General features: G+C 35.1%; 1 protein-coding gene across 9 annotated transcripts in view; it reads right to left on the bottom strand.

The window, feature by feature from the left end:
- Nucleotides 1-13,575, bottom strand: part of LOC134529175 (uncharacterized) — a 646,085-nt gene that overhangs the window by 422,268 nt on the left and 210,242 nt on the right. For all 9 annotated transcript variants that reach the window (XM_063363010.1, XM_063363001.1, XM_063363007.1 and 6 more), the window contains one exon: nt 12,122-12,301. In XM_063363010.1, the coding sequence (XP_063219080.1) occupies nt 12,122-12,301 (180 nt within the window). The remainder of the gene's footprint in view (nt 1-12,121; nt 12,302-13,575) is intronic.

Raw genomic sequence — 13,575 nt, 5'->3', positions numbered from 1 at the left:
CGTTAAATTATCATCCATAAACAGACTTTACAAACAACCAATTTTTTTTTTTTAATTTTCTTGTCTTTTGGGAGAAATCGAAAACCAATTGTTGCTTTTCTGTACAAGAAACTCTATGTTTCTATGTATGGTATTTACTGAGGTGTGTGAAACCGAAACTTGTAGAGAATGACATATGCAATGGATCAATACAAAATTTTTTAAACCATTTTCTTTCTTCAGTAGTTCGAAAAGACCATTATCTCTACATTTAAAAAGCTCATGGCTAATGTTTTAAGTTTGACCCCTACTGAATTTATGGTCTTCATTCAGGATGTGATCATATTTAATGAATATGTGTGAATGCAATGTGTCTCAGAAGAAAAAGGGAAAGGTTTTTCAGTTCTAAGTTATCCCTATTAATAGAAAAATTTTGTTATCCGTTAAATAAAGTTCCATATATAGGCATTGGCGGATCCAAAGGGGGGGACCATAGTGGCATGGGCCCCCTGAACCCTGAATAGTATCTGATTTTCCTAATCATAGTTTTCCAAACTTAATAAATTATTATTTTACTGAAGTGCTATAAATAATAGGATGTTTTTGAACCAGAAATCAAATGCACACGACTAACGCACAATTGTGTTAGTTACAAATTCAATGTAAATAGTTAGTTAGACAAAGTGTGTGATGTAAATCCGTTGCAAAATATACACTTTCTAGTGCCTGTCAGAGAAAATAAGGTACTATAGCCATCTAGCGGCGGACAAATGCACCACCTACCAAGAACTACAATGCCAGCTTTTCTGGCGTATGATAGTACTACTATGGCTATCAAGTCTGTATTATTTACATTGTGAGAGCACTGTGGGCTGTTGAAAAATCATAATATGAAAGTAAATCAGTGGTTTCTCGTAGTTATTAGTTCCAGGTGTGTATTGTTAGTAAAGTCTTCTTAAGCGCGAACAATGGTGAGTACATAATATAATCCGCAACTATGGTCCAGTTTGATATGCCTAAATCACAATTTGATTACTGGTTATGTATAAAGATAGTAATTGAACCCGGGAAAGTTTCATTATTTGACAGGCTTCGAAATAATTTTTTATGACCGTAACTTTCTCTACTTATTAGCTCTGATTGGCAAATGAAATACTCTGTTTAGTAGACTGAGCCTATGAAAATTGCACCTGAAAATAATTACAGTTACTACCTATGCCATTTTCAATTTTTTTTTTACAACAATACATGCGACAAGAAGTAGCAATGCTTTGAATATTATTCTCGTGAATCTTTAGAGACGTGGTATATACGCACAGTTGTTTCACGACTGTTTATTACCAACACACTAAATTGTGGTTAATTACAACAAAAATTATTTCATTTTTTTATGTGAATTCCAAATATTTGGTAAAATATTGTTACATACGTAAATCAAACACTATATCTATAAATATATTATAATTCCAAAAGTGTGTTTGTTGGTTTATTGGTTTGTAAGTTTTTTTGTCCATCTTTCACGCTTCAGCGGAGTGACCGATCAACCTGATTTTAGGTATGCAGACAGTTTAGAGGCCCGAGAACAACATATGATAATTTTTATCCCGGAAAAATGCACGGTTCCTGTGGGATAGATCTGGAGAGTAATTGTGTAATTACCTCTGCATGCTGAAATGGCTGAAAGGTCCTACTTATGGCAAAATGTAAAAAAGATGAGCTTATCCAAAAACATGCGTTTCCACCTACACAATGATACAAGCGCAAATCTATAAACCGAAATTTTTGTTATGAATTGGCGATGGGCGGCTACAACTTGACAGCGAAGGTTTTGTTAAACTGACAAATAATTTTTGCAATTTGGTGAATGGTAATGCTAAACTTATCAGCAATGTGAAGCTAGCCTGACTCTACTTGACTCAAAGCTTGCTCGTCTCCACGCATACAGATTGATGTAAGCTTGCTATTGCTTTCACAAGTTTGAATCAAGGTTGCCACGAAAATTGATTTGTCCAGCCTCATGAAGCTTATTGCAATATTGTGAATCAAGTAATTTTAGTAATTATCAAAGTTAATATTAAATTATGCTGGATGTGACAAGGTTACACAAGTCGAACTCAATGTCACTTTTAAAGTCTTACGGAAGACAAAATTCTATGTGGGATCCCGGTTTTAAATATAACATTTGTAACCTTATAACTTTGTAAGCAATAAATTATCAGGAAAATATAAGTTCACCTAATTTAAGACTTGATTTTATTTCCTTGCTTGGTTTTACAGGCAAGTGAGGAAAGACAAGGCTCGGAGAAGAAATGCAGGAAAACAATAAATTCATTTTTCTTGCCAGCACTTCCTAAGTATTCTGTTGCAGGTTCATCAGTACCAGCTTCTTTGGTGACAATACCTCTTGAGCCATCATCATATTCTGAAGTGTATTTACCAGTTCCATTAGGAGTGAATGTTTTAAAAGATGACCCTACTTCTTCTGGGATTATTTCAAACAATCTTCCAAAACATTCAATGGAACTGACATCAATAGTGGCAGATGATTTCACAGACACCTGTAGACTCTCCATGGCAGACCCTACTTTAGTGAGTTTTGAAAGTTCTTCAGTTCCAGATCCTGGATCTTCAACCTGTGATAAAAATATTAAGGCTGATACATTTTTATCAGAAACAGCTGTAAATGACATTGGAATTTTCATTGGGAAATCGATAGATGACATTCAAAAGAGTGAACTAATAGAAAATCCGTGGCAGGCTCCCCCAAATTACAAGTTTCCGCATTCAATACACACCAAGAATGGTAAAGAGGTGAGAAGATTTCTGGGCCACAATCACCTTAATAAATATGACTGGCTGGTTTTCTCACCATCCAAACAAGGACTTTATTGCAAGTACTGTCCATGGTTTATTGTAGGGAATGATGCAGGAGGTCAAAAAACAGTAAAACTGCAAAAACTAATTACCAAACCTTTAACAACATTTTCTAAGTTGCTAGGTCAAAAAGGTGATTTAGAGGAACATAATAATACCAGATATCACAAGGAAGCTCTGCAAGCAGGTAAATGTTTTCTCAAAAGCTATCATTCTACTAAAAACAATATTCTTAATAAAGTGAACGAGCAACACCTACAAGAAATCGAAGATAACAGGCTGAGACTGAAGCCCATTGTGGACGACAGAATATTCCATTTCGTGGACATCGGGATGAAGGTCAGCTCATGCTGTCAGAGTCAGAGACACGTGAAAACATTTGCAATGAAGGTAATTTCAGAGAGCTCTTACATTTTAAAGTATCTGCAGGAGATAAAATGCTTGAAAATCATTATAAACACACTTCCTTCAGAGCTACATATATTAGCAAGACCACACAAAACCAGCTGATTGACATTTGTGGTAAAGAGATTTCTAGTCAAATTTTGACAAACGTATTGCAGGCAGGAATTTATTCAATTATATTTGACAAAACTACAGACTTATCACAGATTAGTCTGGTTCTGCGGTATGTACACAAGGGTGAGTTAAGAGAAGACTTTATGGGTTTTGTAGATGCTTTCCATGATCTTGAAAGAGTGCAAGTTGAAGATAGTGGAGACTTATGCAGCGAAAGTAAAACAGTAGAGGATAAATCAGTTAAAAAAAACACAACGAAAAAAACAGATGATTGACAATAAAGAGCTTTCCCTCACAGAAAAAGATTTGGGAGACATAGCCCTGCAGCATTTGAAAGGTATGGGTCTTCCTCTACAGCAGTGTGTGGGTATTGGCACATATGGATGCTCAGTAATGCAATCAGAAACACGAGGGGCAGTTACTGAAATACAGAAAGAAGCTAAAAGTGCTTTAACTATGCTCTCAACAACTCTATTTCAAAATGTAGTGAGGAGCCTGCCATTAGGAATTTGATTGGCACTATGAATGAAACAATTTTGTTCTTTTCTTCTTCTGGAAAAAGAAACATTACGGAAGTTACGGGGTCAGTTAGTTGGTCTTTGTGAAACAAGATGGGTGGATGACGGTGTAATTCGGTTCTCTGTTGATCTGCCTAAAATAATATCTGCATTGGATGCCATTTGTGATTGGTGTGACCCTGCTACTGCTGGAAAAGCATATGAAATCTTAACAGCACTTTGTGACTGCCAGTTCATAATATCTATGTTTTCTCTGAGCGACATACTATCCATTACACTTCCACTCAGCAGGCTGCTGCAAAAGCCGTCATTCATTATGGTTGGTGCTTCAGAAGCAATTTCAAACACAATCAGTATTTTGACATCTCGTAGAGAAGAAGCAGAACATCATTTCCATCAAGTGTGGTCTATAATTGAGAATCTTGTAAATTATTTCGACACAAAAATTGTTCTTCCCCTTTTTGTGGTCGCCAGAAAAATAATCCAAATCACCAGACACAGTATACAAGTAAAGAAACTTATTTCAGGCTTGCTATATATGTGCCTTTATTGGACTACACTCTAAATGATCTACAAGGGAGATTTCCACCTTCTACCCTTGATGTTTTTCATTTATCCTTTCTGACACCAAGTGCAATTAACAGTCAAGTGATGACCGAATTCCACGACAGAAATATTAATGACATATTTAATCTTTTTCTACCTTTTATGGAGGTTGATAAGGAAGCTGCACATATCCTTCTTAAGGGGAAATTTTTACTGTGGAAGAAGAAATTTAGTGAGGTTCCTGAATGAACTGAGGTTCCAAAGACTGTGGTGAAAGCTTTGAGTGTCTGCGACAAGGATGTGTATCCCTTGATTCTTAAGTTGCTTCACATCCTTACTACTCTCCCAATCAGCAACGGCAGTTCTGAGAGGAGTTTTTTGGCCCTTCCAAGACTGAAAACTTGGCTGCGGTCACGAATGTCAGAAGATCAATTCACTGGACTCGCTCTTCTACATGTGCATCGAGAAATTTCAGTGAATGTAGACAGTGTTATTGACAGATTTGCAAAAACAGGAAACCGAAAAATTCCCTTTTTGATATAGTATATTACAGGTAAGATGTATGGGTATAGCTAGCTATAAATGAAAATAATTCTTTTAAGATAGGTTTTTAAAGTTAAAGTTAATTTATTTAAATTATACATTTTACATAAGACTATTTATCATGAAAATGCAAATTCTGTTAAAAATACTTATTTGTTTGTAAAACAAAATGGTGTATGTATCAAATTGTTATATGGTGTAAAATAACTTTAAAAAGTAACTAAATAAGTGCTACAAAATTTTTCTTCAGCTTCCAACCAACTGTTAAATAGAGCAGCAAGCTAATTAAAATCATACTAAACTTACTGTTCGATATTTCAATTCTAAATATACTAAAATGTATTAAAAAAAATAATTTGGCCCCTGCCTGAGCCTCATTCTGGATCCGCCCTTGTACCTAGGGAATATGACAAGTTCATAACATGTGAGTACAGACCCTAAAATAATCAAAGCAGACCAACAGTATCGAAGTCCCATTTATGTAAACAATCTACAAAGCTTTATAGAATCCTGTATTTATTGCCATCGTTTTGTTGCTATGTAGTTTCAATGTTTCTTCCAGACCATTCGCTACATTGCTCAAGAAAGGCACAAAATTAGTTTGGACTTATGAATTTTAACAGTCATTTCTTGCCTTGAAAAAAGTCCTGACCACATAGACGCTTCATGCTTATCCAAACTTCAGTTAGCAGTTTATTCCAGACACAAATGCCAACCAATTGCTACTGCTAATGTATTGTTAAAAATAATACATGGAGAACAACCAATTGCATATGTATCTAGACAACTTAATCAGGCAGAAACTAACTACTTGTTAAAAATAATACATGGAGAACAACCAATTGCATATGTATCTAGACAACATAATCAGGCAGAAACCAACTACTCCATGACTGAAAGAAGCTTTCAGCTGTTGTATGGAGCATGAAATACTTTCCATGTTATTTAGGTGAGAAGGAATTTAAAATATTCACCGAAAACTAGTGTGAAGGAAATTACAAAACAAACAAAAAATTATACAGATTTTCAACTGTTCAGACAGCAGTTAAAAATATGTAAGAATAAATATTAATTGTTAAGAGAAACTCAGTATTTGAGGTTAATTAAACCTGAGTAACAGCAAGAAAAAATCTTAAAAGAAATGCCACAACTCTGTGTATGTAGGTCATCACAGTAAAAAAGCCACAAAGTAGAAAGTAGCAGAGAGATAATAGTGGAAAAATAGAAAAGAAGTTGTAGACAATTATACTCATTTTATTGTGTCATATAATCGTCATTCTAACAAGGGAATAATTTGTGCAAAATTATTTGAACTGCCTGAAAAATAAAAAACTTTTCAGAGATTAAACCTAGACATTGTTTAGCCTATGCTAAAATACAAAAGAAATGATTATTTTTTAATAATTATCAATCAATTTTTCTAGATATTTGGTAATAAAACAATACCATCTAAAACAGCTGAATTTAAGGCAAATATTTTTCCTAGACTGAATTCTTAAACTTCAAGTCACAGATGCAATAAATTTACACCAAGATAACGAAGTTTCTCTCTGAGCTTCTGACACAGCTATGCCTATTGTTACATGTGCACAAGTGAAGAACTACCCCAGGAAATCCCCAGGCATGCGGTAGAACTGAAAGTGTTCATAAAACTATTACTAAGGTAAATTGTCATCATGTCAGCAATTGTCACGATAACTAGGATGACCATTTGACATATGTTTGTGCTGCCTATAACAACCAATTACATGCTATATCACAGCTAAGTCCATATGAAATTGTCAATCGGTATTAAAATATTTTAACGGCCTAAAATACTGTAGGATATCAGTAAAAGCTTTTTTGTTTTTTTGATAAAGAATAACTAGCCAGATGATCAGGACCAGCGGGACACGATGAGGAAATGACAACCACAGCAGGAAACATTGAAGGACAGGTGAAGCGAGAGTTGCGGACACAATGTTTTGCAAACAATAGCATAACACGGCCACGGAAACAAACAGGGGGGTTGCCACTCGCGCTCAGCTGGAGCGACCTTGGTCACAGCGCAGCAAAACTCGGTCATAAATACAGAACAGGGAAGGAGGGGGAGTGTGTAATGACGTCAGAAGCGGCGCCGAAGAGGAACTGTTTATGTTATTAACAACAGACGCAAACAGGGTCAGGACAGGCTTCTTATACCAGGAGATTTTATTCGAGAAGGCAGAGTCACAGAGTCAGTGGGAAGCCTCGCTACTCCGCCGCCAGGACGACGATTGGTGAGTGACCAGCCACGATGCGACGATGGTTCAACACTAGCCAGCAGCACAACGGCCTTAGGCCCATGTAGCTTGTAATAGTTGGTATCTCTCTCTCATTTCAAAAACTAAAAATACTCAATTTAACAATCACTCGGTCAACATTTGGAATAATTTAAAGTAAACCGTCACGTAACTTGGGATAATTTAGTCTGCAACAGTTGGTAACAAGGAATCATACGAATCACGAGACAAATGAGGTTAAGAACAAGCTCTAGGAAATGGCCGACAGCACGGTTTATTTATTAACGACAGTATCCCTAATAGGAACGACTATGGTTCAGTAATTATGTGTTAGTAATAAATGGTACTTGTAAAGACCCAGAAAGTAGAGAATTAAATATGTGTTGAATAAACTGTTAGTTGAAACTGCAGAAATAAACATGTTATTGTGGAAACGTTCACCCTTAACCTCTTTATTTGAAATGTTTTGCAAATAGGGACTCGTCACCCTATCTTAAGGACTCTTTATGGAAAAACACGAGTGGTGGAACCGCCCTCAGAACCTGATACTCATGACAGGGCCGTCACGATATCAGGAACACATACGATCCCGGTAGATTCACTTCCATTCCTTTTCCCCATCAACCTTCACGATTCATTTCATTATCAACTTTTCATGTACATATTCCCTTCATTTCCATCTTTACGGTCGACACCGATAAGAGTAAGATGACGGCCTTAACAATATATACCCTGTAAAAACACTTGAATGTACCCTTTTTAGATAGTAACAGCCATATCTTCGAGGTACCGTACTGAAAAAACTCAGCGATGAGTGGAAAACAGTGAAATTATGCAATCATGCATCGCATCTGCAGGAAGCCTCCCTACAACAATAAAGCCATTGTAAAGGAAGTATTGAATAGGAATCTAGTATTTCCGTCTAATCTCCGGCTCATGAAAACCAGGTCAAGAAATTCCAGCAAGCCTGGAATGGACATTACCTGTGTTGGAAGTATGTTCTTCCATCACCTTATACTTCAGCTGCCCTTCAGATCTATTCTAGTACAAGTCAACAGAGTAAAACCATATCATGGTACCTACCACTATTCCGCCTCCCACTGCAATAGAAGAACAAAACCATATAAATTATAGTGGATTTTTGTGTTAATTTTTTCCAAATTACATTCTGGCCTCCATCTGTATATTAAAGCTTGTCTAAAGTAACTATGTTGGTTCTGTGTAACAATTATATGATAATGGAGGAATAAAGTGCTCTGGTAAACGTTTCAGCGATACCTGTGGTCTTATTTAATTTTCCATTATGTAAATGCAGCTACTTAACTTATGAATGTTTGTAACTTCATATAGTTGCAAGGAAAAATACAAAGTTATATTCAGGGGAGGCACTATTTTTGTGGTCTTAATCATAATGACAGTGGAATGTAAGATGTTAAACCATTTTGAAAATCTTATTAGGTTTTCTTTTTTCAATACTTACTTTAATACCACAGTACAAGTATAAGAGGTTAGCATTTTTTAGCGTGTTTTATCGCATAATCGTCAAACATTTTATACTAAAATCAAGTTTGAAAAGTAGGGGTGCAACGTTTATGAGAAAAAAAAAATATTTTTGTTAGGTAAAGTTATTCATAAAAATCAAAACCATTCATGGATAGTACGTTTATTAAAATGAAGTATACAAGAGCACACCAAACAATTTAAATTAATAAGTCATGGAACAGAAACCTTTCTTCAATTTTAAATAGAAAAATCAAAACTGTAATGCGACGTGAGTCGGAATGCATAACTATCGTCGTAGTACACACTTACCACGAAAGAGTGCGGGCCATCAAATTTAGTTAACTCGGCACTCGACAGAGAGCGTGCGTTGCATGCAATCGGCGAGATATCGATATTCCACTACGTGTGCGCGTTCTATACGGCAAGCAACATAACCAAACATGAATGATGCCAACTAGCGCTGGCTATATTTTTATAAGCGGTACACCGCGGCGACGCAGACGTAAAGATTAAGGTTATAATGTTTAAAAAGTCTTTAAAAGAAAATTTACACATCAAACAATTATGTAATTGCATTAATTAAATAAGCAAGCGGTAATTTCTGAATAAATATTAGATTTAAACTTTAAAATACATCGTTTTATACGGAAAAAATACCTACACAAAGCGCTCTGCATCTAATAGCGGGACCAAAAACATCATGCGACGTTTACATGAGACTTTTTTTATCCAAATTTTAACGACCTAAACTATAGGTGCGACGATTATGCGCGTGACGGATATGCGATCAAAGAGGGTAGTCAATTTTTTACAATTTAAGGAGAAAAATTACAGTAAAATTTATATTTTTAATACCTTTTGATTGAGCAATATGGATAGTTTTTTCAATGATTTGAATATAAATCTTAAATTAATTAATATTCTGCATGAAATATACAATAATCCATTAAAGGTTTATGTGAGGAATTCTTCGATGTCATAACAAATCAAACAGGATATGTGAGGAGGAGCCTTATCTAGTACCGTTCAAGGATATCATACATGTACTGCAGATCCCCTACGAAGTGGTCTCACAAAGCAAAAGGAATTATGGACAAACTTATAAGGAAGTAAAAGTTTCTCCTTCTAAGACCATATACAAGAGCCCAAACTTCCCTGTGCACAAATGAAATACAAGCTTCTGATTAATTATAGGGAGTTTGGCTAGCATACAGTGAGTGTAAAAAAAATACACTGAGCTTTTTTTTACAAAATATAGTGTAATTCTATCGAACAATACATGATACAAAAATAAAGGTTGTCAATCCTTCTTTTCTTGATAACATTGAACGAAAAAACCAATGAATAAGAATATTTTGTTTTTCAAAACAAAAAATTACGAAATAAAGCGATTTTGGGTAGTACATAAAGTATTATTTGTACACAGACATTTTTTCTTAATAAAATTGAAATTAATATTTTGTTGGGTATCCTTTCGCATCGATTACTGCCTGCAGTCTTCGTGGCATCGAATCGACAATATTTTTGGTGGTGGTAGGAGAAATTTCTTCCCATTCTTTTTGTAAAACCTTGATGAACTCCATTGGATTTGAAGCTTGTCTTTACCTGATTAAATTTTATAAAACACTCCACAAATGCTCAATAGGATTTAGGTTTGGTGATTGGGGAGGAGTGTGCAATTGGCCGGGTACATTATATAATAGCCAATTTTTGGTATTATAAGCCATGTGGTTGAAATGTAATACTATTTTCAAGTCCAAGTTTTTCAGCACTAACAGCTAAATTATTTTTTAAAATGTCAATATACATCTTATGGTTCATTGTTCCTTCAATAACATGTAACTTTCCGACTCATGCAGCACTCATACACCCCCACACCATTAACTAACCACCACAGTGTTTGACAGTCTGTATCAAATGACTTGGATGCAGTTCGGAGTTTTTTTTTCCGCCATACTGTACGCCTCCCATCCAAACCAAAATATTAAATTTACTTTCATCTGAGAAGATTACTTTGTTCCAGAAATCCCTATCTTTATTTCTGTATTTTTTTGGCGTATTCAAGTCACTTTTCGCAATTAGTTTTGTTGACAAAAAACCTTTTCTTCATGACTTGACCATGATAACCATTTTTCCGCAAGATATTTTGAACTGTACTGATAGAAACATTTGTATTTTGATCTTGCATGGTTGCAGCAATCGTCAGAGCAGATATTTTAGGGTGTTTTTTTATTAGACGCACGATGAATCTTTCATCTGTACCTGAATGAGCGTGTGGTTGACCACTTCTGTGCTAATTTTTTACAGTTTTCCATGTGCCAAATCGATCGATTATGGATTGAATTGTTTAGCGGGCTCGACTGTAGATCGTCGAAATTTGCGCGAGACTTTTCAATTGATTATGGATATTAACAATAATTTTTCTTTCTTCCTCTGTAGTTTCTTTTCCTTTACAACCCATATTCAACAAGTAAAATTAACAACTGAATGAAATATATGGAATTTTTGTCAATAGACATGGACGGAAGCACAAACCGAAAGATGTAAACAAATGTACAAACAGTGTTCCCGACCTAACATCGAATGTTGTCCTTGGTCTCATAATGTAAGAATAATTTTTGTACTTCCCAAAATCAATATATTTCATTATTTCTTTGTTCCAAAAACTAAAAAATTCTTATTCATTACTATTTTGTTAAATCCTATCAATAGAAGAAGAAGAATTGATAATATTTATTTGTTTATCAAATTCTTACATAGAGATACACTATTTTTTGTAAAAAAAAAAAAAAGCTCAGTGTAAGAATAATTTTTATATTCGCTGTATATTGGAAGAAACTTTTCCAATTAGCAGGAGAGGAAATATTTTTCAACATTGCTGGAGCTAAGTAGTTCACAGTAATTGATCAAAATTTCAGGTACCACCCGTGTCAATTACATCCCAACAAAAACCATGGCCTTTGTACCGCCACAGGAAATGATAGAATGAAATCAGGTTCCATTCAGTGTTTCGTTTGGGGCACAAGCCTTGTGCTGTGCTCTGGAAAAAGTGTTAAGAAAATACCTTGTCAAATTCTAGGTTAATTATATAAATGATGATTTATAGCGAGGATGAGGCTGAACATCTAAATCATGTCACATCTTTTAATGAAACGGTCCATCTCTGTAAATCAGGATAAGGTCTTTGGGGGCTTCAACCAAGCAAATGTTCTTAGTTTTATTGTACAAATGGGGAAATGATGCATAAGAAAAATTTTATCACAATCTTTAGTGCTCACAAAAATGTTAGTAGAGTGAGAAAATTTCGAAATTTAATGGATACTATGCTAAATTTGTACCACAATCGTCTGAAGTTATAATATTAAAAATATCACGAACCTCGCCATGATCACCATCTTGTGGAGTAGGTTCCGTCTCTTCATCTTTGTCCTCAGACGATAAATTGTCAGACGCTGAATCCTTAGACGGTAAATCCTTTGGTGTTGGGGCTCTTCCTTCCACTGTATCATCCAAGAGTGGTTCATAACTTGGCGAAATTATGTCCTCAACTATATTATTCTAAAAACAAAACCAAAAAAAAAAAATTCAAGTATCCCACTCACCATTGTATCATCTGATAGAATTTAAAAAATAAAACTGTAATAACAATACTATACTTTTGTGGAAAACATCATCACATCTATTACATTATTTAAACTTCATATAATTATTAAAGAATACAAACTATTTGTGAATTTAAGGGAATAAAGTTTAAGCTCTCAACACATATTGTTATGAAATAACTTAACTGCATTGTATGACATTGTAAAGTAAAATATCTAGGTAGGTAGCCAAATAGGCAGGTGGTCAGAGGTGTGAGAGGTTACGGTTGGTTTTGCAATAAACAAACAGCAATGTTTGGAGCCTTGAGAATTGCAACCCATCAGATGGTTAAGGAACAGTGCAGACATAACAGTGGCGAAAGGGCTGGTTCGTAGGAGTGTCTGCGAAAATAAAGGTTATCGTGATATAGCATGATGACTACCGTCGGAGTGATTGGAGAAATCATGGTGGGTCGGCACACTTAGGAGTCATATCGGAAAGCAATTCATTTATATTTCTTTCCAAATAAAATTGACATAGACCATGTAAAGAGTGCGGTGTTTTTTACAGATTGTGGGTTGGTGCTTTCTGACTCAGTACAAGGTGAAAACTGGTGGGTCATGAAAATGATAATAAGATGTCGGAGTGTGACATCATTTCAGGAATTGTCATGATAACTGGAATATCTATTTAATTTATGTTTGTTCTGCCTATAACAGCCAGTACATACTAGTTCACAATTAAGACCGTATGACAGGGGTCGGCAACGTGTCGATCGCAATCTATTGGTAGATCACGAGAAAATATTTAGTAGATCACGAGCGTTATTGAAAATTCACGAATTTTTCCACCCACTACAAACCACTGCAAGTCTTAAATGAAATTTAAGTATCAAGAATATAAATTTCAAAAACAAATCGGAAATAATGGCAGCTATTCAGTCCCTGCAACTTTCAGCTAGAACTGTCACAAGAAGAGTTGAAAATATTGCAAGTGATGTCATATCTCAAATAAATAAAGATTTGGATGCATGCTGCTACTTCTCTCTCCAGCTGGATGAGTCAAATGATGCAACTGGCATTGCTCATTTGCCAATATTTGCCCGACTTGTATTCTACGACTTTTCAGTCAAAGAAGAATTGTTGAAACCGTTTCATTTGAAAGGCCATACTAGAGGTGAAGATATATTTTTTTTGCAGTGAAGCAGTTTCTTATATCTGAATAAATTCCAATTCACAAAATTGTGAGCA

The sequence above is a fragment of the Bacillus rossius genome, chromosome 2 (assembly GCF_032445375.1).
Source record: "Bacillus rossius redtenbacheri isolate Brsri chromosome 2, Brsri_v3, whole genome shotgun sequence".
Lineage (NCBI taxonomy): Eukaryota > Metazoa > Arthropoda > Insecta > Phasmatodea > Bacillidae > Bacillus > Bacillus rossius.
The sequence above is the reverse complement of the archived record's forward strand: the minus strand, read 5'-3'. Positions and strand labels throughout refer to the sequence as shown.